This window comes from Balaenoptera musculus, chromosome 10 (assembly GCF_009873245.2).
Source record: "Balaenoptera musculus isolate JJ_BM4_2016_0621 chromosome 10, mBalMus1.pri.v3, whole genome shotgun sequence".
NCBI classification, from domain to species: domain Eukaryota; kingdom Metazoa; phylum Chordata; class Mammalia; order Artiodactyla; family Balaenopteridae; genus Balaenoptera; species Balaenoptera musculus.
In genome coordinates this window covers 17,921,305-17,942,202 of record NC_045794.1, presented here as the reverse complement: position 1 = coordinate 17,942,202, position 20,898 = coordinate 17,921,305, and the positions used below count along the sequence as shown (strand labels likewise).

The 20,898-nt window shown below is 37.0% G+C and overlaps 1 protein-coding gene across 9 annotated transcripts in view; it reads left to right on the top strand.

Annotated features, from left to right (window-relative positions):
* The window catches only part of ABCC9 (ATP binding cassette subfamily C member 9), a 142,541-nt gene extending 121,873 nt beyond the window's left edge, over nt 1–20,668 (top strand). For 6 of the 9 annotated variants that reach the window (XM_036865707.1, XM_036865702.1, XM_036865703.1 and 3 more), the window contains 10 exons: nt 3,393–3,494; nt 4,085–4,205; nt 5,470–5,600; nt 6,349–6,427; nt 8,626–8,734; nt 10,114–10,217; nt 12,465–12,598; nt 14,628–14,690; nt 15,398–15,572; nt 19,122–19,209. In XM_036865707.1, coding sequence (XP_036721602.1) covers nt 3,393–3,494; nt 4,085–4,205; nt 5,470–5,600; nt 6,349–6,427; nt 8,626–8,734; nt 10,114–10,217; nt 12,465–12,598; nt 14,628–14,690; nt 15,398–15,535 — 981 coding nt within the window. In that variant the 3' untranslated portion in view covers nt 15,536–15,572; nt 19,122–19,209. Of the gene's footprint in view, nt 1–3,392; nt 3,495–4,084; nt 4,206–5,469; nt 5,601–6,348; nt 6,428–8,625; nt 8,735–10,113; nt 10,218–12,464; nt 12,599–14,627; nt 14,691–15,397; nt 15,573–19,121 lie in introns of those variants that run through there. The other 3 variants (XM_036865706.1, XM_036865710.1, XM_036865711.1) reach the window with 3 other exon arrangements.
* The last annotated feature ends 230 nt before the right edge of the window (nt 20,669–20,898 follow it).

Sequence of the window (20,898 nt, the reverse complement as noted above, 5' to 3'; positions counted from 1 at the left end):
GTCACTTTATAATTCATTAAACTTGTTGTTTAATGGTAAAGGAAGTGGAAAACTGGGAGCTAACATAAGCTCTATCAATTTCACACATCTGTTACTCTTGTTGTATTTGAAAGGAAGTGATTGGAATCTAGTGGTTTTGCTATAAGATTTATTGATAAACGTTATGCGCAAAGGAGCTTCCTCTCTTATGCAGATTGAGGTAAAATTCTGATGGGCTAAAGAGTAAATGCGCTATGAACATGAGAACAAATAAGCAAATAAGATCATTTCAGATAGCTCGAAGTGTGAGGAGGAAAACAAAGCAGGACAGTGGGATAGAGAACACTCCAGGGCTGGGGGTGGGATCAGGAAGGGAAGGTCTCTCCAAAGAGGTGTATTTAAGAATTGACTCCTAAATGATGAGCAGTAGCCTGGTGTCTGGGACCTCTGGGAAGCATTTCAGGCAGAGTCAGTGGCAGAAACAAAGTTGGTATGTTCCCAATGTTACTGACCCAGGTCCTTGGAATCTTTAATTAATAGAAATTGATAAGAAGCCAGAGGAGAAATTTAGTCAAGGTTTTACTGGGACTCGTCCTACAGCACAAGGGAGTGAAAATAAGTAACAGCTGTGCTTGCTCACTTCCCGAGGAAGTGACAAGCTGATTCCTTAAATGGGATGAGGGTGAGGGAGGATCGGTGGGCTGGGGAGGAGGCGTGGCTTACGTGGTCTGCCCACCCCTTTGGGAGATTCATTTGTTCAGGTGCAAGCACTGCAGTAAAGGGTCCTAGGTCCCAGGTCCCAGCTTATCTCACCAAGGACAGGAAGACCAACATAGTTGGAGCAGGGTGAAGGAGCAGGAAAGGAATCTCAAATAAGGTCAGAGGAGGCAGGGTCTAGAATCCGACTTTACATCATATAAGGCTTTGTAATTCATCAGAGTCTGAATTTATTATAAGTGCGATAGGAAGGCATTGATAATTCTAAACAGGGAAGTTATATATACTTTTAAAAGAATATATGAATGAATGGATAGATGGATGAATGAATGAGGCTCTTCTTTCCAATGAGGTCAGCTGAGAGGAAGCGGAGAAGAGAAATTAGTAAAAACATACCCTGCTTCAAACCCTTAAAGTGTATGTTGCCTACAGAAATTTCTCAGACGCCGACTGGCGTATTTCTTTATATCAAGCTGGGAGCATCTTGCTGGAAATATCTCCTGGTGCTAACTTACTTTCTGAAACTTATCACACAAACGCTTTATGAGTCTTTTTAGAAAAGATAATATGGAAATAGCAAATTTATAACATAACATTAAAAGTATTACCTTTCACAAGAGAGTGGGAAGGAAAAATTCATATTGCTGTAAATATTTTGGAAGTATTTTGGGAACACGTCGGCATTTATGAAATATAAAAGAGCAGCCCAGGCTGGTTAGATTCTGCATTCATGTAGTTGTTGCTTCAAATAAAGGGGGAAAAGGAAGAACTGTCTGATTGGGATGTGACAAGTTGTTAACAAATGGATACATCGGAAGAAGCGATCAAAGGAGTATTTACTACCTCTATGGAATTTACTCCCTCAAGGGATTAACTCTCATGATTTCTTTCTTTATTTTTTGTAAAGATAATGGGAGTCATTACAGAATTAAATTTTAGTGCCTGTTTTAACCTTTGATGTTTTATGATGCACACAAACTTTTAAGCTTGCTTCAAACCTTTGAAAATCATCCAGGGGGAGAAAAAGACATCCTGTTACATGGAGGAGGGTAAATCTAACTGATATTTAATCTTTTTTATTCCTTTCAAAATCCCCGTAAATTAAGTATCATTTCTATTTTCCGAAGGAGAAACTGAGTCTCAAAGGGGTTTAAATGACTCATCTAAGCTTACTAGCTGGTAATTGACAAAGGCATCATCTGAACCCAGATCTCTGATTCCAAGGCTGGGGTCATTGATTGCTCCCCAACAGTTTGATCTTTGGTGCTATTTAAAAAGAGGCAAGGATGCGCACATGCGAGCTGATTTGAGAAACTGCATTCTTTATATATATATATATAAAAGAAGTTTTATAGTTTTATTTTGTTTTATTTATTTATTTTTGGCTGCGTTGGGTCTTCGTTGCTGTGCGCTGGCTCTCTTGCGTCGAGCGGGGCTACTCTTCGTTGCCATGCGCGGGCTTCTCATTGCGGTGGCTTCTCCCGTTGCAGAGCACGGGCTCTAGGCACGTGGACTTCAGTAGCTGTGGCACACGGGCTCAGTAGTTGTGGCTCACGGGCTCTAGGGCGCAGGCTCAGCAGCTGTGGCCCATGGGCTTAGTTGCTCAGCAGCATGTGAGATCTTCCCGGACCAGGGCTCAAACCCATGTCCCCTGCCTTGGCAGGTGGATTCTCAACCACTGTGCCACCAGAGAAGCCCCGAGAAACCGCATTCTTGACTTAAGCATGTTAAACACTCTATTACTGTCATTAAGGTCTTATCACCTAGTTACTAGTTTTTTTTTGAGGTAGCAGAGGTTATCTTTCTAGAGAAGGTCATCACCAGTGAGATGAGACTTGAGATAATTCTAGAAAGTGTTCATGCCTGAACTTCTCTCTGCTTCTGGCATGTGTGACACATCAGCATGACAAGTTTTAAAGATTTCTTTTTCAAAAGATAAGACATAACAGTGCCTAAGAATGCTGGGAAATGGGGAAGAAAGAGTGTGTTAGAAAATGGACAGATGTCCCTTATCTCTCCTTTGAGTTTAAGGCTGGCCTTAATGAATTTTTTAAATTTCTCAGAAGAGTTTATCATTGAGTCATAGACAATTCAGATACTCTAAGACATGCCCATATTTCTAATTTAGGAAGAAAAATTACACTTATTCCTATTTCCATGAAATCTGTAGATTTAATATCCCAGACTCTGAGACCAGATAGTCGACAATAGTTCAGATACAAATCCCAATAAGCTAACTAGAGGCAAACTTCTGCAAAGGCCTTGACTTAGCATACAAGAGAGCTAATCCCAACCCTGGTATAAGCACACATAAATTTAAGGTAGAAAGTTAAGTTCAAAAATAATTGCTTGTCTGGCAACACAATGCAGTAGATAAGAAAAAGAAAGAAAGAAAGAAAGAAAACCCTGTGTCTGATCCTGGTCATGCCAAAAATCGCAGCTTAATTTCTGACCAGGTGTTTAACGTCTCTGAAAGCATATCTGCATGAATATAATCAGAGCCTTGCATCATTTCCCTTCCAGTCCTAATAATGTGAGTTGTTATTCTTCCCTACCTTCTGTAACATTCTTCTGAAACTTAACAGGATACACAAGGAGTAGCGTTTATTCTCTTAGTGATCACCTGGGTTGACTGAGATCTTTGGTTTAAGAACTTGGGGAAAATCTTTTAATATTTTTTTCTCACTCCTTTTTAGGATTATCTGGGAGCTTGCATTGTTCTCACTGCGTCAATTGCATCCATTAGTGGGTCTTCCAATTCTGGATTGGTGGGCTTAGGTCTTCTGTATGCACTTACGGTACGTATGGATGAAAATCTCTCTCTTTTTGCGCAGTGCTGGAGGTACTTTCTGTATGTGGTTATTATCAACTCTTATTCGTGGATGTTAGAGAGGAGTTAGAAGTTCATAACAAGATGACAGCCTGCAAAGAGTAGTAGATTTGGGCCCAAACCCAGCATTTTAGGATGGCATGAATTCATTTCTGATATTGCGAACCAATGTTTAGAAAGTCCTCAAACGCTATGGTCAGAGTTCTCCCAAGGCTGTTTGGAATTCTTATCCTGAGTTGCTCACCACACATTTAGGGACACTAACTTGAATATGACTATAAATGAGGTAAATGGAAACAGAGGTCCATACAACTATCCACTGTGCAGGGAAGTCAGGACAGTTCACAGAACAGTGACATTTGAGGACCCTTGAAGAAGAGCAGACACTTTCTTTGCCAACTTTATCCCATGACATCCTCTCTGGTCTCTGATATCCTGCAGCATTTATGAATTGTACCTATATGAACTGTCCAAGTCATCCTATCCCCTAATATCCAGTGCTTACAAAAATCGTGACTTCATTTTATATGTGTTCATTGTTTTTGTCGCCTGACACAGATAACCAATTATTTGAATTGGGTTGTGAGGAACTTGGCCGATGTGGAGGTCCAGATGGGGGCAGTGAAGAAAGTGAACAGTTTCTTGACTATGGAGTCTGAGAACTATGAAGGCACCATGGGTATTGTGCTGAATATCATTTTGTTTCACTTAAATAGTTATTTTAAAAAAAAGATTCGTTGTGTGTCAGGCACACTGTCATTTTTGCTTTTGTTTTCCACTTCAGTAGCCAGAGAATCCCCTCTCATCTTGACTTTGCTTGATAAGGTACACCTGAACCTGGAAAAGATGTGATTATTTCGGCCTGAAAAGCCTTGGATACAACCAGAGTCCAAATTGATATTATTTAGTAATACTTAAAGAGAATGATATATTTGGACTTTATTGTATTAATTACCAACCTAAATTATGAACTATTCTATTCTCTTTCTCCAGACCATATTAACTTAGATGGCAAGAAACTTGGATCTTAAATACTAACTGAGATTCTTAGCCTTGCTAGAATAAAACCAGCAGAAAATTCAATACTGAGGACAGACTAATCTTCCTTAAATGTAAATCTCATGCTTCAAATGCACTCTTTTGCCTAAATCCTTCAATAGCTCTCCAGGTCTTCAAGGACAAAATCCAGCTAACTTAGCTCAGTCTGCTAGACCCTTTGTTAGTCAACCCTTACCCACCTATCTACTCTCATTTCTCATCATCCACCTATACACCTTTTACTCGGGCCATACCAACATGCTATGCTTTCTTTATATCTTTGTTCTTCTCCCTCTATATATTTGAAACAAACTTCCCTACCTCTTATCCTTTAAGATTCATCTCAGGCACCGTCTCCACTTGAAACCCTCCTGGAACTCTTGGGTTACCACCATCTCTGCTCTCAGAACACCTCTGATTGGCCTCCATCACGTGACTCTCCATGCAGTCCTGTAGGGGCTAACTCACTTGCATGCGTCCCCCGGGCACAATGAGCACCTTGAGGCATGTCTTCCATCTCCATATTCCCAGCATCCTGCACAACACCTTTCACATTTGAAGCACTCACATATTTGATGAACTGAGTGAACAAATGAATCCATTCACAGATGAACCACCATGAATAGAATTGAGTGATGGAATGCTGGGAGACATGATGCCCATTAATGCTCCAAAACAGACACACAAAAGCTATTCTTGAAGTTCTTAATCAAGAGGCTTTTACTCTAAATGAAATTTTAATTAAAAAAACTCAGAACTTGGTTCAGTACTACTTTCAGTTTAGAAAAAAATTATGTGTGTATGTATAAATGTATATAAGTATGTGTGTGTTTCTTTCTACCTCTCTCTCTCTGTCTCTGTCTCTGTCTCTCTCTCTCTTCCCTTACCCCATCTCCACCCCCCAGATCCTTCTCAAGTTCCAGAACACTGGCCTCAGGAAGGGGAGATCAAGATTCATGATCTGTGTGTCAGATATGAAAATAATCTGAAGCCTGTTCTTAAACACGTCAAGGCTTACATCAAACCTGGGCAAAAGGTATGGAATTCACTGCCATTTGATTTATTTCATACAAACCCTCAGATGGAACCACTCCATTACCACCTGAGCTCTTTAGACATCCCAGCCAACCACAGCCTCACTGGGCTCCCATTATATTCCCTACGCTTTATAGGTCAGATCATTTGCACAAAAGAGAAAAGGGAGAGAGTGGATCCAGATAAAATACACATTCTCTAAGTTGTATTGCCATTCATTCATCTCCCATGAAGATCAAGAAAGTGAACAATAGGCATGTTTTTCAAAATTTCTAGCTTTTGGCTCATGACCATTCCAGATATCCCCTTGAGAACCTTTGTGTTTATACTAGCTCTAGTCCCAAAATGATTTATTTTAGTTATTGTAAAAAGAGCAAGTGTGTAGAAAAATGGACTCATTTTACATTTTGTTATAAAATCATCACTTCTAAGATAAAGTGGAACACTTGTTTGCTAGGTCAACAATATACTAAATGCAAAAATGAAGCCACAAAGGTTAAACAACACACCCACATAGAAATCAAAAGAGTTAGAGTGGAATCATTGAAGATTTGTTGAAGACCCCATGTTTTTAGCTTAATAATGATAATTCCTAAGGGAGATCTGAGAAGAAAATGATTATTTTAATGTAACTGTTTACATAGAGTTGCAGTTTCATCATGGTGTCTTACCTAAGGTAAAAATACTTCTGCCTATTTTCTATCTTTTGTCTGAGTCCTCTTCTTTCTGAGTGACAGTTGATTTCTTAGGTGGGCATATGTGGTCGCACTGGCAGTGGAAAGTCATCGTTATCTCTGGCTTTCTTCAGAATGGTTGATATATTTGATGGTGAGTTACTAACTAAACTTTTTCATTAGCTGTGTGATGCTCTTCTTTAAAAAAAAAATGCAACATCGACTTACCTAATCCTGCAGAAATAAAAAGTAAATATTTATAAGTACTCTGTGTCCTGAAACCCATGATTTGAGACAGGTATCCCAGATAAACAGTCTAGGAGTAAAGAAAAAACATAGAATTGGGGAAATAAAGTTATTAGCCCTAAACTCAGCTCTAGATATTATTGTTAGACCATTCTATTAAATTGGTAAAATGAAAACAAGACCATCCATTTTGAATAGCAACAGATGGAGGTGGCATTTCAAGAGGAAGGAAGAGAGAAAAAGACTGTCTCGCTTCCTGCAAACTAAATATATATATATATATCTTTCCATCAAAGGAATAAAAAGAAGATAAGTAATCTGCATTTTAATTTTGATGCATGACTTTTACCATCATCTTCTTAATAACATGGTTTAATTATGTTGAACATTTTGTTAGGAGGCAACCATTGCTGTAAAGTGCCAAGCACATGTTGACAATATACAAAAATATTTAGTCATCCACAAAATTATTAATAATATTGAACATGGAAGTAATCTAATCTTTGCTTTAGAAAAAATATGTCATTATTTAGTCTATCAAGTGACCTATAAATAGGCCAACACATATGCCATCTTGAATGAAAGGAGATCCATCAGCTCAAGAAGTACTTAACTATTATTATCTGTATTGACTGTGATAATGGTGATAGTACCTCACATTTTTATCATCTTTGACAGTTTATATTATTTAATTTAATCTACACAACGGCTCTGTGAGATAAAGAGGTCAGTTTATGAACAACAAAGTTGAACTGTGGTCATTGCAGGTTCTTTGGGGTTTAGATTCAGTGACAGGGTAAGTATCTGCCTCTAGGTGAGCAGCTTGCTCTTTCCATGGCTGATAATAAGACATAGATACTTTAAGGATTTTCTGTGGGATTTGCATTATAAGCCAATTACATGATCCAAAGACAATTGATTGAAACTTTTCATTAAAAAACTGTGGTTATGGGGCTTCCCTGGTGGCGCAGTGGTTGAGAATCTGCCTGCCAATGCAGGGCACACGGGTTCGAGCCCTGGTCTGGGAAGATCCCACATGCCGCGGAGCAACTAGGCCCGTGAGCCACAATTACTGAGCCTGCGCGTCTGGAGCCTGTGCTCTGCAACAGGAGAGGCCGCAATAGTGAAAGGCCCACGCACCGCGATGAAGAGTGGCCCCCACTTGCCGCAACTGGAGAAAGCCCTCGCACAGAAACGAAGACTCAACACAGCCATAAATAAATAAATAAATAAATAAAAATTGTATAACTTTAAAAAAAATAAATTAAAAAAACTGTGGTTATGATGAAACATATTAGATTAGCCATATTCTCATGAGTCCAGAAGCATCATTTCAGGCCCCATGAGGACTATGATAACTGTCTTTTTAATACTGTTAGGCGAGTGAGATTTTAATAGATAATATATTATTCTTGAAAGAAAGTTTAAGCTAACATCTTGCCTGCTTTTGGGTCTAAATCCAGCTGGAAAAGGGACTCCAGTTGCCATTCTTCTCTGGGAACTCTCATCTCATAGAGCAATATTGTCTTTGCACAAAGCGATATGATAAAATAAATCTATCAGGGAAAGGCAAGGACATCAAGATTGTGCAAGTCTATGTACAGTGTGGAAAAATTCACTAAAATGTGATACCTATGTCATAGAATTCACTTGTAATGCACTGTACTGTTCAATCAATAAACGAGTGAATAAGACAGACAAAAATGCCCATTTTCAACGATCTTGTATTCTAGTTGGGGGAGAGACACAATAAAAAAGATCAGTAAATGTGTATAGAATGTCCTATGAAGGAAAATAAAGCCAAGAACAGGATAAAGGACTATTGGAAGGAAGAGGAGCACTGAGGGAAAAAAGTACTTTTGGTTTGTATGAACCACATAAACTGCATAAAAAGTGGAAATCCCTTTAGGAGAAAATACATAAGAGCAAGTATCACCGAAATGTATATTTTTCATAGAGACATATCATGATGTTTTTAATACCTAAATGGAAAGCTTCCTCTTCTGAATTTCAGTTCTGAACTAGGAAAGTACTTCCAATTTGTAAACAAATATTACTTTACTCGTGATTTTACTACATGCTGCCATTTTTGTTTTTCTTTAACAGGAAAGATTGTCATTGATGGGATAGACATTTCAAAACTGCCGCTGCACACACTACGTTCTAGACTTTCAATCATTCTGCAGGATCCAATACTATTCAGCGGTTCTATTCGGTAGGTGACGTATTCAGCAGAAACTCATGTGCCTCAGGACTTACCCTTTGGCTCATAGGAGGGTTTTACTCAGAATTGCTTTTCAGGTAGGTGTGAAAGTTTGTCACCAAGATGATGAGGTCAAATGTTCTGTCCCACAGTTTGGACACCTACAGTGGCTAAATTAACCTATAGAAGCCCATATAGAAGCCCTATAGAAGCCCATCCTTTGTGCCTCCAGCAGTTCATCTCTTCTATCCGACCCTACAAACATCACTTTTTCCTCTGTACTTGGGGACAGTGATTCTTGGCAGACATTTCTGAGGTGTCCACCCTGCAGGCACCCTGCCTATCTCTTGTGTGTCTGGTCTGGCCTCAGCAGATATTGAGTTTGGTTTATACCTTGATTCCCTCCCATCACCCACAACTTCTCCTTCTGCCGAAATTGCTCTGAAGAAGCTGCTACAGCCTTTTCCATGCCTGGTTTGTGGTTTCTCATGAAAAAAAAAAAAAAAAGAATGGAGGTATCTACTCTTTGCTAGGTCCTTTAAATATTGATATATCATCTCATCAAATCCTCAGGGCACTGCTCTAGTGTTCATATTATTGTCCCCATTTTACAGATGAGGATTTTGAACCTCAGAGAAGCTGTAGCTTGGCCAAGTTCATATACCTAGTAAGTGGTAACACTGCCGTTCCAAATAAAGTTTGTCCAGTGCCAAAGTCCACTGTGTCATCGTCCACCAGATCATGGCTCTTATTCCATCCACCCTCTGTTCTCTCTTGTGCCCCTCCTCTATCTACTTAACTGCAAAGTATTTGCCACCTTTTACTAAATATTCCTTGTCTTGAAGAGAAGATGTATGTAAGATTGCTCCATATTCAATTGTAAAATTACTTTAATTAAAAGTTCTGGGCGTATCAGATTATTTAGCAATATCATAGTAAATCTATATCTCTGAATATATTTATTATGAATATTGTTATTGTGGTTGGTGCAGCATAGCTCATCTGAAATAGCATTGCATGTTCCCATATAGATTTCTGTATTTAATGTCAGTTCTGTAGGAATAATTTGCTAGACACTATTCAAGTTATATTAAACATAATATGAAAGTAGATGTATCCAATTTAATGAATTTTATCAAATCTTATCATGGATTTAAACTTACTAATTATATTATCGAAAACCATTGCCCATGACATTCAGGTCATTCATTCACCCATCAAGCATGAATTGAATGCCTGTTCTATCCTAAGCACTGTTGTAGATCCTGGGCATACAGCAGCAACCAAAACAAATAGGATTTACATTTTAAGGAAAGAACAGCAGTAAGCAAACGTACATTAAAAATCATTTTTTAAATTTATTCACTAATTAACTGATTTTTTTCCTACAGATTTAATTTAGATCCGGAGTGCAAATGCACGGATGACAGACTTTGGGAAGCTCTAGAAATTGCTCAATTGAAGAATATGGTCAAATCCCTACCAGGAGGTCTAGGTATATTTTCTAAATGATACATTTATTTTTTACATATGCAATGAATTCTACATATCTACATTTTTTGCTGGAATCACATAATTCTAGTGTTAAATCTCCTTATATTTAAAATAATCTCCTAAAGGTCATTAGGACACTTCAAAATCTAGTGTTTTTGCAGGGGGTGCAAGAGGATGAAACCTTATAACCTTCTGTTCTATGCAAGCAGGCCAAAATATTCCAATTAATACATTTATCTCTTCAGTCTTTCCACCATTGATGGATATAGATCACTTTAATTAGATTGTTTCCTTGTGGTCATTCTACTCACATGATTTACGTGATCGCTTAACCCTCAGTAGGTAGATAAGAGGACTGAAAAAGCTGTTAGGTCCAAAGAGTACTTGGTGCCATTTAGAAGCAGGTATTTTCTCCATAGTGGCAGCCATTTTCTTTGCTGCCAGGAGGGCATATTCCTTTTACTTACATGACATAATTTTTTGGAAGACATTATTTTCTATTATCTAGCTGCAGGATCAGTTTGGGTATTTGTGTAAGATATGAAACATGTACTCAAACGATCCCTGAGTTAAATTCAGTCCCAGATGTAGTATAATTTCTGGCAAATAACCGATGATAAAAACAAAAGAGCAATGTGAATAACGAAAGAACAACATGATTAATGAAACAAGAGAGAGTTCATGATATAGTCTTTATTCATAAAAGCGAACATCTGTAGTTTTGGACTTCTGTTTCCTTAAAACCTGAACACATTTAAGAAAGCATCGGAAAGATTAATAGTTGGTTGATATTCTAATTTTAATACATAATATGTAGTTGCCAAATTGATTGTGTTGTTTGACATCTAGTTTTTGTTTTTGTTTTTTTAATTAACCCACAAAATAAAATGATGTTTATTTGTTAGTTTATTTGGGAAAGGGGACTCAAAAACAATACCTTTTATGATTATAATTTAGTCCCAAGGAAAAGGCATCCCACAAACGAAATTGGGGCAGCGTGTCTTTAAGGATAGTTTTACTGACTTTGCCTGTGTCACTGTGGGAGTAATTGCAGAGGTCTGGGTGAAATTTCCCATAATAATTTTTGATGTCTGCTCTGGAAAGCCCAGCTAATGTACTTGAAATTGAAAAGTCTACTTGCGATAATGCTTACAGACCTTTTTTCCTTGGTATTTAGAGACTCTGCCCTCCCCCCATTAATAACTGGAAAGGCAGACAATTACATCTTTATAGTTCTCTTCACTAACATGAGACCTGCATGTACGTGTTTTGAATCATGGGCATAGTGTTTGGGGGTTATGGTACAGTGTAAGCAACAGGGAATTGCATTTACACTATGTAATTGAATATTGTTTATGTTCATTGTCTTAATAAAGATTACATCAGTGGTTTGATAATGATCTGGTTCATGCCAACTCTAGTGAAGAACATTCATCATGCCCCGCTTCCTTTTTATTTATTATATACATTAAAATTTGGAGAATAGATGCATAGCCTCCAAGCATGAGAAATTATAAGAATTTGATGCAGTGAGGCAATAATCAATAGAAATTTCCTCTCAGAGCCCTACTAAAAAGTGTTTGAATCCTAATAATATAGATTATTTTGGAAATAGAACTTAAGCTAAACTCACAGTAGTACTTTATAAAATGTGGTTGAAACAAAAAAAAAAAAAAAAGAAACTATAATGAGGACATAACTCATTTATCCATGCAATAAAGTTTCATTCAGCTACCATGTCAGATGCCAAGTGGTAAGTACTGGGGATACATTGATAAACAAAAACAAACTCAGTCCTTACCCACTAGGAGCTTAAAGTCCAGGGGGATGATATAATGGAAGGAGAACAGGTACTGGAGTTGAGAATATTCTGTTTCTTATCAAGCTCTACTACCAGTTAACTAGGTGATCTTGGGCAAGCCACATCATCTCTCTGGGCCTTGGATAATTATATTAAATAATTGAATAATCTCCAAGGTCTTCCAGTCTTTAAAATGTTTAACAGTATTTTATATCCTACTATAAGGAGGGAATTTACCACCTGTTTTCAAACACAGGGTGACCCGGGATCATCTTCATTTTCCCCAATTAAAGTTCCTCTTTGCTTTTCCAATATGAAATCCTTGCACCAGTACAAAGTGATATGCAGCATGTTCTTGTAGGACATATTGTGTTTTCTACTACTTTGCCCAAGGAAAATGTTAGTATCATTTCTTTAATGAAGTCCTTGCTTCTTTTTTTGATTTAGATGCAGTTGTCACTGAAGGTGGGGAGAATTTTAGCGTTGGGCAGAGACAGCTGTTCTGCCTTGCCAGGGCCTTTGTCCGCAAGAGCAGTATTCTCATCATGGACGAAGCGACAGCTTCCATCGACATGGCCACAGTGAGTGCGTTATCTGAGCTTCTTTAAATTAATGAGTTGAAGAAATGCATGTGAAAATTACAATTTATTTTTCCTGATTGGATTCTGAATCCTCAGTACTATTGTTTTGAGTATCTTCTCAACCACCTCCTTGATCAACCAATGATACAGCACAATAGAATTTCAATAAAGGAGACTTGACTCTTCTTGTAAAGGACCTCCTATTGTCAATAAACATCATATAAATTTGTCGTCACTTTTTTTTCTAGTTTTATTTTATTTTACTTTATTTTTCTCCATTCTACCTCTTTTTATTGAAGTATAGTTGATTTACAATGTGTGTTAGTTTCAGGTGTACATTAAAGTGATTCAGTTATACATACACATATATCTATTTTTTTCAGTGCCATCACTTTTTGATAAATCCTCAGAACAATAAAATTCCAGGGCTCAGTTGATGAGAGTATGTACTGTATTCAAGTATTCAAGTGTTGTGTCATGGAAGTTCTAAGATGAAATATGCAAATCTCTATTTAATAGAATCTATTGATAATCGAAACCAATCATTTTCTAACGCAATTTGAAGATGGAGTCATTATAATTAATGTTGGCTAGAATTAATAATGGCCTTCTCAATGTATTCATGGTAATGAGGCAGAAACTTTGCCTTTTGAAAGAAATCATTTAAAAGTGTCAAATAGGGGGAGGGATAAATTAGGAGTTTGGGATTAACATATACACACTACTGTATATAAAATAGATAATCAACAAGGACCTACTGTATAGCACAGGGAACTCTATTCAATATTCTGTAATAACCTATATGGGAAAAGAATCTGAAAAAGAATGGATATATGTATATGTATAACTGAATCACTTAGCTGTACACCTGAAACTAACATAACATTATAAGTCAACTATACTCCAATATAAAATAAAAATTAAATTTAAAAATAGTGTCAAATATGTCCAGGAAGCATCTGTCTGGAAGGCTGTGATTGAGTGGGGAAAACATCACATTGAACTGCTATCAATTAATGTTGTTCTTATAAAAGTTAACTTGATATTAAAAGTTTGGTATCAGAAAGGACAAAAATAAAAATCTTATTTCTTTTCTTACTGTACACTTTAGATTGAATAAAACTACCCAAAAAGGTGAAACAGTTTCAAGATTATTAAGAGCCATATATATATGGAGCTGCTAATTTGACATCATTTATTTGTATTAAGTAAGACTAATCAGTTAAAGTACCTATTCAAAGTTTATATATCCTTCTCGGAGTTAAGATAATTTAAAGCAATGAAGTAGTTTCTAATGAAGCCATTTCACTAAGTAAACATAACTACATCAAAATTAGTGTTAATTACTAAGTTCTGACAATATTGTGGCTTATTGTAAGGATAGTACTGCCTCAGTAAAGACGAGAGAGAGAGAAAGAGGGAGAATAAGAATGAATTAATTGGCAATAAACCATGTGATTGGAAGAAATAGCTCCTTCACTTTAAGACTTAGGTAATCGAGCTTTTTTTCTAAGAGAGAGGTAGAATCTTTACCCAGGACATCTTTTAAAATATAATGATAACAATGGTTTGTGGTGGGAATAAAAATAGTTCCTGCCTGGAATGTACTTTTATGGGTCAAAATCCAAATTTTTAGCATGTACTTTATTTTTTCCTTTTCTGACACAAAACTTAACACTATTTTAGGGTTTTATTAGTTTTGAATACATCCTTTTTATGGCATAACTCAAGTGAGCATTTCCACACCCATTTGGTTTCATTTTCCTCATTCAGTTTCCTGGCAATAAATCTATCAGTCATTCCTAGGTGATAAACTGAGTTTTATTTGCACTTTGAAGACACTGCAGAAGCCAGCTGGAGCTTGCTGCTGGGCACTGCTCCCTGTTAGGCCTTCTGCAGAAGACTTAGCAGTGAGAGTTCTCAGAAGAGATTGGGCATGTTGAAGCATTGTTCTTGGGGACACAATATCAATATTATGGCAAGAGAAAGTAGTCCAGAGAAAATTCAGACTCTGTTTATTTTTTGGCAGGAAAACATTTTGCAGAAAGTGGTAATGACAGCTTTTGCAGACCGCACCGTTGTTACAATAGCTGTAAGTATGGGCGACAGAGTTGATTTACTGCTCTTTGGTTTTTCTTCCAAGATTCAATATTCTTTATTTTTGAGCAATTAAAATATGTTGAATCATGCATTCCTCTGCTAATATTTCTGTATCCATACAAAAAAAAGAAAAAACAAAAACAAAAAACAGCTATGCTGTGAAAGTCTTTACACTGTTTTTTTCCAAGCTGTCTGCTCTACCTTCCTCTGCTAGGTTACAATGAAAGAACATTCTCAGTCTCGGGATTCCAGCAGGTTATGGCCTGTACTTTTTCACCAGATACAGATGGCAGTTCATATGGGATTATTCTTTTTTTTAATAATCGAATTGTCTGATGATCAGTTTCAGAAGCAAAATTCATTGGTTTGACTCCCTAGTCTGCTACTATTTGCACTTAATTTCTATGTTCCTATTTACTTAGCTGCTTGCAAAAAGACAATGAGACAGCTGTTCTGCCTTGCCAGGGCCTTTGTCCGCAAGAGCAGACAATCAAATTGAAAAACTGCTTAAATCTTTGTAATGCCCATTATAGCTTACTTCAAAGAGGCCATGGTTTTGTCTCTTCCTCTTTGCAGATGGATGGATTCTTACTGACATTCAGGCTTAAATTTAACAGAACTACTTTTTAAATGAATTGCTTAGACATTTTCCCTCTTGCTGATTCTTTTCTCTTCTTTCCATTTTTCTTTTCTCTCCAGCACCGTGTCTCTTCAATCTTGGATGCAGGCATTGTTTTAGTCTTATCTGAGGGTATATTAGTGGAGTGCGATACTGCTCCAAACTTGCTCGCTCTCAAGAATGGCTTCTTTTCCACTTTGGTGATGACCAACAAGTAGACATCCTGAGCTACTCTGCCAAGTAGCCCATTCTCTGGTAGTTATCTTAGCGACCTCCCCCCAGTAAGGCCGAGCAAAGGCAGAGATTAGAGGGGAGGGAGGTGTTGAGGGAACCAACTCCAGGGTATTATTATACAAATCGGTTCAACCAGGGTGCTTCCGTCGTGCTCAATACAAACAAGGCACTTGAATATGTTTTCAAATGTATACATGCACGAGAGAGAGTCGGAAAACCTGGACCCAGATTTACCTCTATCTTAAGGAACAATTTCTCTCTTCCTTGAGGATGTTCTGTAAGCGTCCTTAAAGTACCGTACACGTGATGTTCCTTACCTGTCCTGAAGAATGCATTGTTTAACTTAATAATTACTTCAGTTTAACAGTTGAGTCATAGGCGTTATGTATGGAGTGCTTGCTTGCGCTTCCAATTTTGTGAATGATGCATGGGAGAAAGGGTACCCTTTGAAGTGCAGCTTTTTCAAGGGGGCTGGAAATGATTCCCCATCCGGGCCCACCTTCTGTAAACTGGGCCTAAGTAAAAAGAAATCCACTTTCTCTCACTTTCCCAGCGAACTCTGTGATTCTTTCTGCCCTGGAGTCACTTGATTAACTCATTCACACTAAAGTGTGAATGACTTAAGGAGTGAGAGAATTGGCTAACTTGAAAAATGTTCCTATAATATTTTCCAGAATTTTCTCACTGAAGAGATGGGGAAGATCCTGCTCCCCTGAAAAAGGCAGGTTAAAAGAGGAAAAACAGACCTTTGTTTACTCAAAGAACTAGTTTTCTTTACTCTGCATGAAGCATGGTATTGTTGGGTGGTCCCATTTAGTCAATACCTGAAAGATACTTGAGCATAATTTGTATTTTTTCATCAAAAAATTATGTTCTCTTACCCGATTTCTGTTCTCCTACATTCACTGATACTTTTCTGTGTACTTGTATATCTTTCACCCATTCTTCATTTCAAGACCACCAGTGTGGAGGTGGCCACCAGGATACCTAGAGTTCTTTCCCCTGGACACACAGAAAGCTGTGGAGGAGAACAGATTACTGTGGGATCAACTCCTTTTCCCAGGCTTATAGGAAGGAGAGCTCCACCAATTTGTGGTAGACCCCTTGTACAACAATCCTCAGCTCTATTAAGAGTAACTATTTTTCCTTCCCTGATAAAAGTTGTTCTGTTACTTTTGGTAACTGCCACTGAAAATTGTGGAATAACTTTAAAGATAACTTTCTCAGGCTTCTAAAAAGCAGCGCTCATACCCCAAAATAGTGCATGGCATTTTTTTAAGGAAGATGATCTATTCTTCACTCTTGATGAAATTAATTTCTCTGGAGCATTTTGAAAATTTCATCATTGCTATGACAATTGATACCACACTTCGTCAAGTGAAAAATACTTTGGAGTAATAGAATAAACACTTGATATATTTATTTCTATAGGCCAAGTTTTTCAATATTTTTAAAAGTAAACATTATTTTAGAATATCAAGGCAATGTTTATAATACACTGTTTATGGATTTAGAAGCCAGGTTTTTTAAATATCTATGATATGGTTATTGAAGAACTAATTTTTTTGAAGGAAATGCATAGCAGCTATTAAATAGCTCATTATGTTTATTTTTTTTCTAAATGCATGGGGATGCAAGTGGCTCTGGTCCATTCTCAAAGATAGATAAACATTATCCTTCAAAGTGTGATAATTCCTAAATGTATACCATTCATTACCTGTATTTAGTGAATGATGTAGGTTTGTCTATAGATGTTGAAAATAGTGGTGAATGTTCTAAGCTGTCATCTTTATCACATTCCATAGTCATGTTGCTTTTCCCCTCTAGTTGTGAGTGCCAGCCAGGATTGCTTGTTTTTCTGAAAGCATGAGCATTGAGACTACCCCATCTGCATGGCCCAGGGCAAGTGATAAGCCTTTGCTTCTGGGGATGGCTTTAGGTTGGACTTTGGGTTGTTAGGAGAAGACACTTTGGAAGACTATGCATCAGCTAAACAAATGATATTTCTAGGTTCGGCAGTCCCATCTTCATGCTGATGTTTTGACCTGTTCAGTCCAGGTCCAATATGGTGGGCCCTGGCCACATGTGGCTACTGAGCACTTGAAATGTGGCTGGTCCTATTGAGAGGTGTTGTAAGTGTGAAATACATACTGGATTTCAAAGACTTAATACTAATAAAAGAAAGTAAAAGACCTCATTAATAATTTTTATATTGGTTACATGTTGAAATAACATTTGGGGTATATTGGTAAAATACATTACTAAAATAAATTCCACCTGTTTATTTGTGCTTATAAAATGTGGCTCCTAAGAGATTTAAAATTACATGTGCCTCACATTTATGACTCACATTATATTTCTATTGGACAGCACTTATCTTAGCAAGAGTAGTGAAAAGGTCCACTGCAAAGACTTTTCCCTTGTAAATCCTAACGATAAAAAAATTATAGTAGCTGACATTTATTATTTGCTCATATGTATCAGACAAAGTCCTGAATTTTTTTTCACATGGATTATCTCATTTGATCCTCACCACCGTTCTCCAAGGCAGGTACTATGACGACCATCATTTCACTGATGTGAAAGGTGAAGCATACAAAAGTTGTTTGTTGCTCGAGATTGCACAACCAAACCATGAGTCCATTCTAACTTCAGAGCCTGCATTCTTAGCCATGATGCTAAGAATGACAAGTGAACAATCCTCTAAGTACCAGATCCTCCCAACAAAATGGTCTGATGGCAGAGTGGAAATAGCTCACACTTTGAAGTTAATAAGTCTGGTGTGGTTGCTGGTTCTGCTACTTATTATCTGTGTGATACGCTTTTGCTTTATCTCTATGAACCCCAACGGTCTCCCCTATAAAGTGGAGAGAGATAACACCCACATTCGAGGAATGTTCTGATGATTAACAAGTATGTGTGTGGAGTACCTAATGTATAATATATGCTCAGTAGGTGGTAGCTTTTATAATGATGAATTACTAACACCAAAGCTTCTCTCCAGAGGGTACCACGTGGGAAGAGAGGATGAATGAGTGGCAGTGATCGCTAAAGGCAAAGAGACAGCATGCCTACCTAAAGTCCTGGATAATTCATTTTAACACTGCATGCCAGAATGGACTTCCCCACATGGTCTTCCTAGAATTGAACCACCTTCCAGAGTTCTTCAAATTGTGTGTTAGCCCACAGAATTATTGACTCTACTCAAGAGATAATTTTAGTCTAGATTAAACTATAACCCAACTGGTTCACGATGACTCTTCTTATCATTTAATTACTTGACAAACATTTGTTAGCCTACTCGCATTTCCATGAAAATGATGAAACTACTATATTAGCTACACCCAATTTAATACAGCCTATATAAGACCATACTGGCCGGTGTTTAAAAGTATGTAAATCAATCATACTTTAAATAAGAAAGAAAAAGAGGGGCTGTGCTTCTTGCACCTCCTGGCTTCCCAAGATAAAGAAATGTCCTTGAATAATCAGTGAAATATGCATTTTCCATTGCTTTGGCTGGTGTCCTGAAATTTATAACGAATACATTTATTCTTTTTTCACTCACAGCATCGGGTTCACACTATTCTGACGGCAGACCTAGTTATTGTGATGAAGCGAGGAAATATTTTAGAGTATGACACTCCAGAAAGCCTCTTGGCCCAGGAAGATGGAGTATTTGCTTCTTTTGTTCGCGCAGACATGTGAAGGAATGTCTTAAAACCATACGTGTATTTAAAATAATGCTGTCATAACCTACTTAAAGGATCATCAGCTTGGCCTTTGGAAAGTGGCATCTTAAACTTTTATATGCTTTTGTGAAGCTTACTTGTTATGTTGTGGAATTTTGTAGTTAGTAACAATATCACTTTACCAGTGAATATTGTGTTTTCTATGTTGACATTTATTCTTCCTGGTTTTTTGTTTTGTTTTGCTTTCCAAGCTATTACTGCTTAATATGTTTATTACTGATGCTTTTTTCTAAAGATTAAGCCACATCACCTTTAAGAATAACAGGTTGTATTAAAACATGTAAGCTACTTTAAGTGGTAAATCAACTGCTATGTTTAAGTCTGGTAGGTATCTCTCAGGCGTAGAAGTTACAATGAGTGTTCAGTATTATTGTACTCTGATTTATAAGAATATATTTTCCTTTTTGTCTCCAGATGTTACTGGAAGAAAATAAAAGGTAGACAGCTTTTCTAGTCAGTTAGAAAGTGAAACACTCAAATTCATTATCTGGGGTCTGAGAATATTTTCTGTATTCATTAACATTAGTAATACTGATGTTTCTTTTAGCAGTCTCTTTTTTTCATCTAAATTGTTTCCTGTCACCAAGAAGTCATCACATTTATAATAATGCTGTAAAGCCAAAACCTTCACTAGAAAGATCATGAAAAGAGTTTGAAAATTTGACAAATTATACCCAAGGTTCCATTTTTCCCTGTCTAGTAAGAGGAGAGTTCTTAAGATATCAGGCATATTGTGCCCTTTCCAGACTGAAGTTCAAAGAGTAATTAGGCTCAACCTTTCAGCGGCAGGTCAGCTACAGCTTTTTATGGTTTATTTAATCATTAGATGTGGTTAATCATCAAGCCCTAAATTTCCTCAAGCCCTAAAATTCCACATTATTCAAAATTAGGGAGCATAGGCAAGTGGCCTTATTTTCACAGGATATATGTATACATACATACATACGTATACATCTGTAGGTGTACATATATATGTAAAGCAAGTATCTATTTCTAGGTGGAAGAGTGTACTTCTTTTAGACATTTATGCCCAATGGTGTCACACATGTATACATTTCCTCCTGCTCTAATTTTAATGTACGTGTAAAAAGTGTATCAAAAATGTTATTCTAATTTTAATGTGCATGTTCACAGCGCATTAAAATTTATGACATATTAGTGTTATGCTTGCTTAAATGTAAATTAATAGATTCAAAAAATATTAAAAGTTACCTTCACTGTCATGCTAGCAGCCAAAGCTTTCTACTGCAATTCTGTACCTGTTTGTATAAATATCATTGATTTTCATGTGAGGATCCATGGGCATTGTAAGATTGTGAAGAATTATGATTGATGAAAAAAGAGAATATATGCTCCCTCCCTATAGTTCTTGTGTTCAATTTATTGTATTGTGTATTCACGCTTGCCTGATGTTTACCTAAAATAAGTTTCACGAGGATGGACAAAAATGTTCTATGATATTTAGCTCAAATTGTCACCTTTCGTTGTATATATAAAACTTCATTGGGAGAAAAATCCTCTTATTGTTTCCTAAAAGCTAAACAGAACAGAATCAGTAACTATTGATTTGATCTTGAAAATATTTTCTAAACATT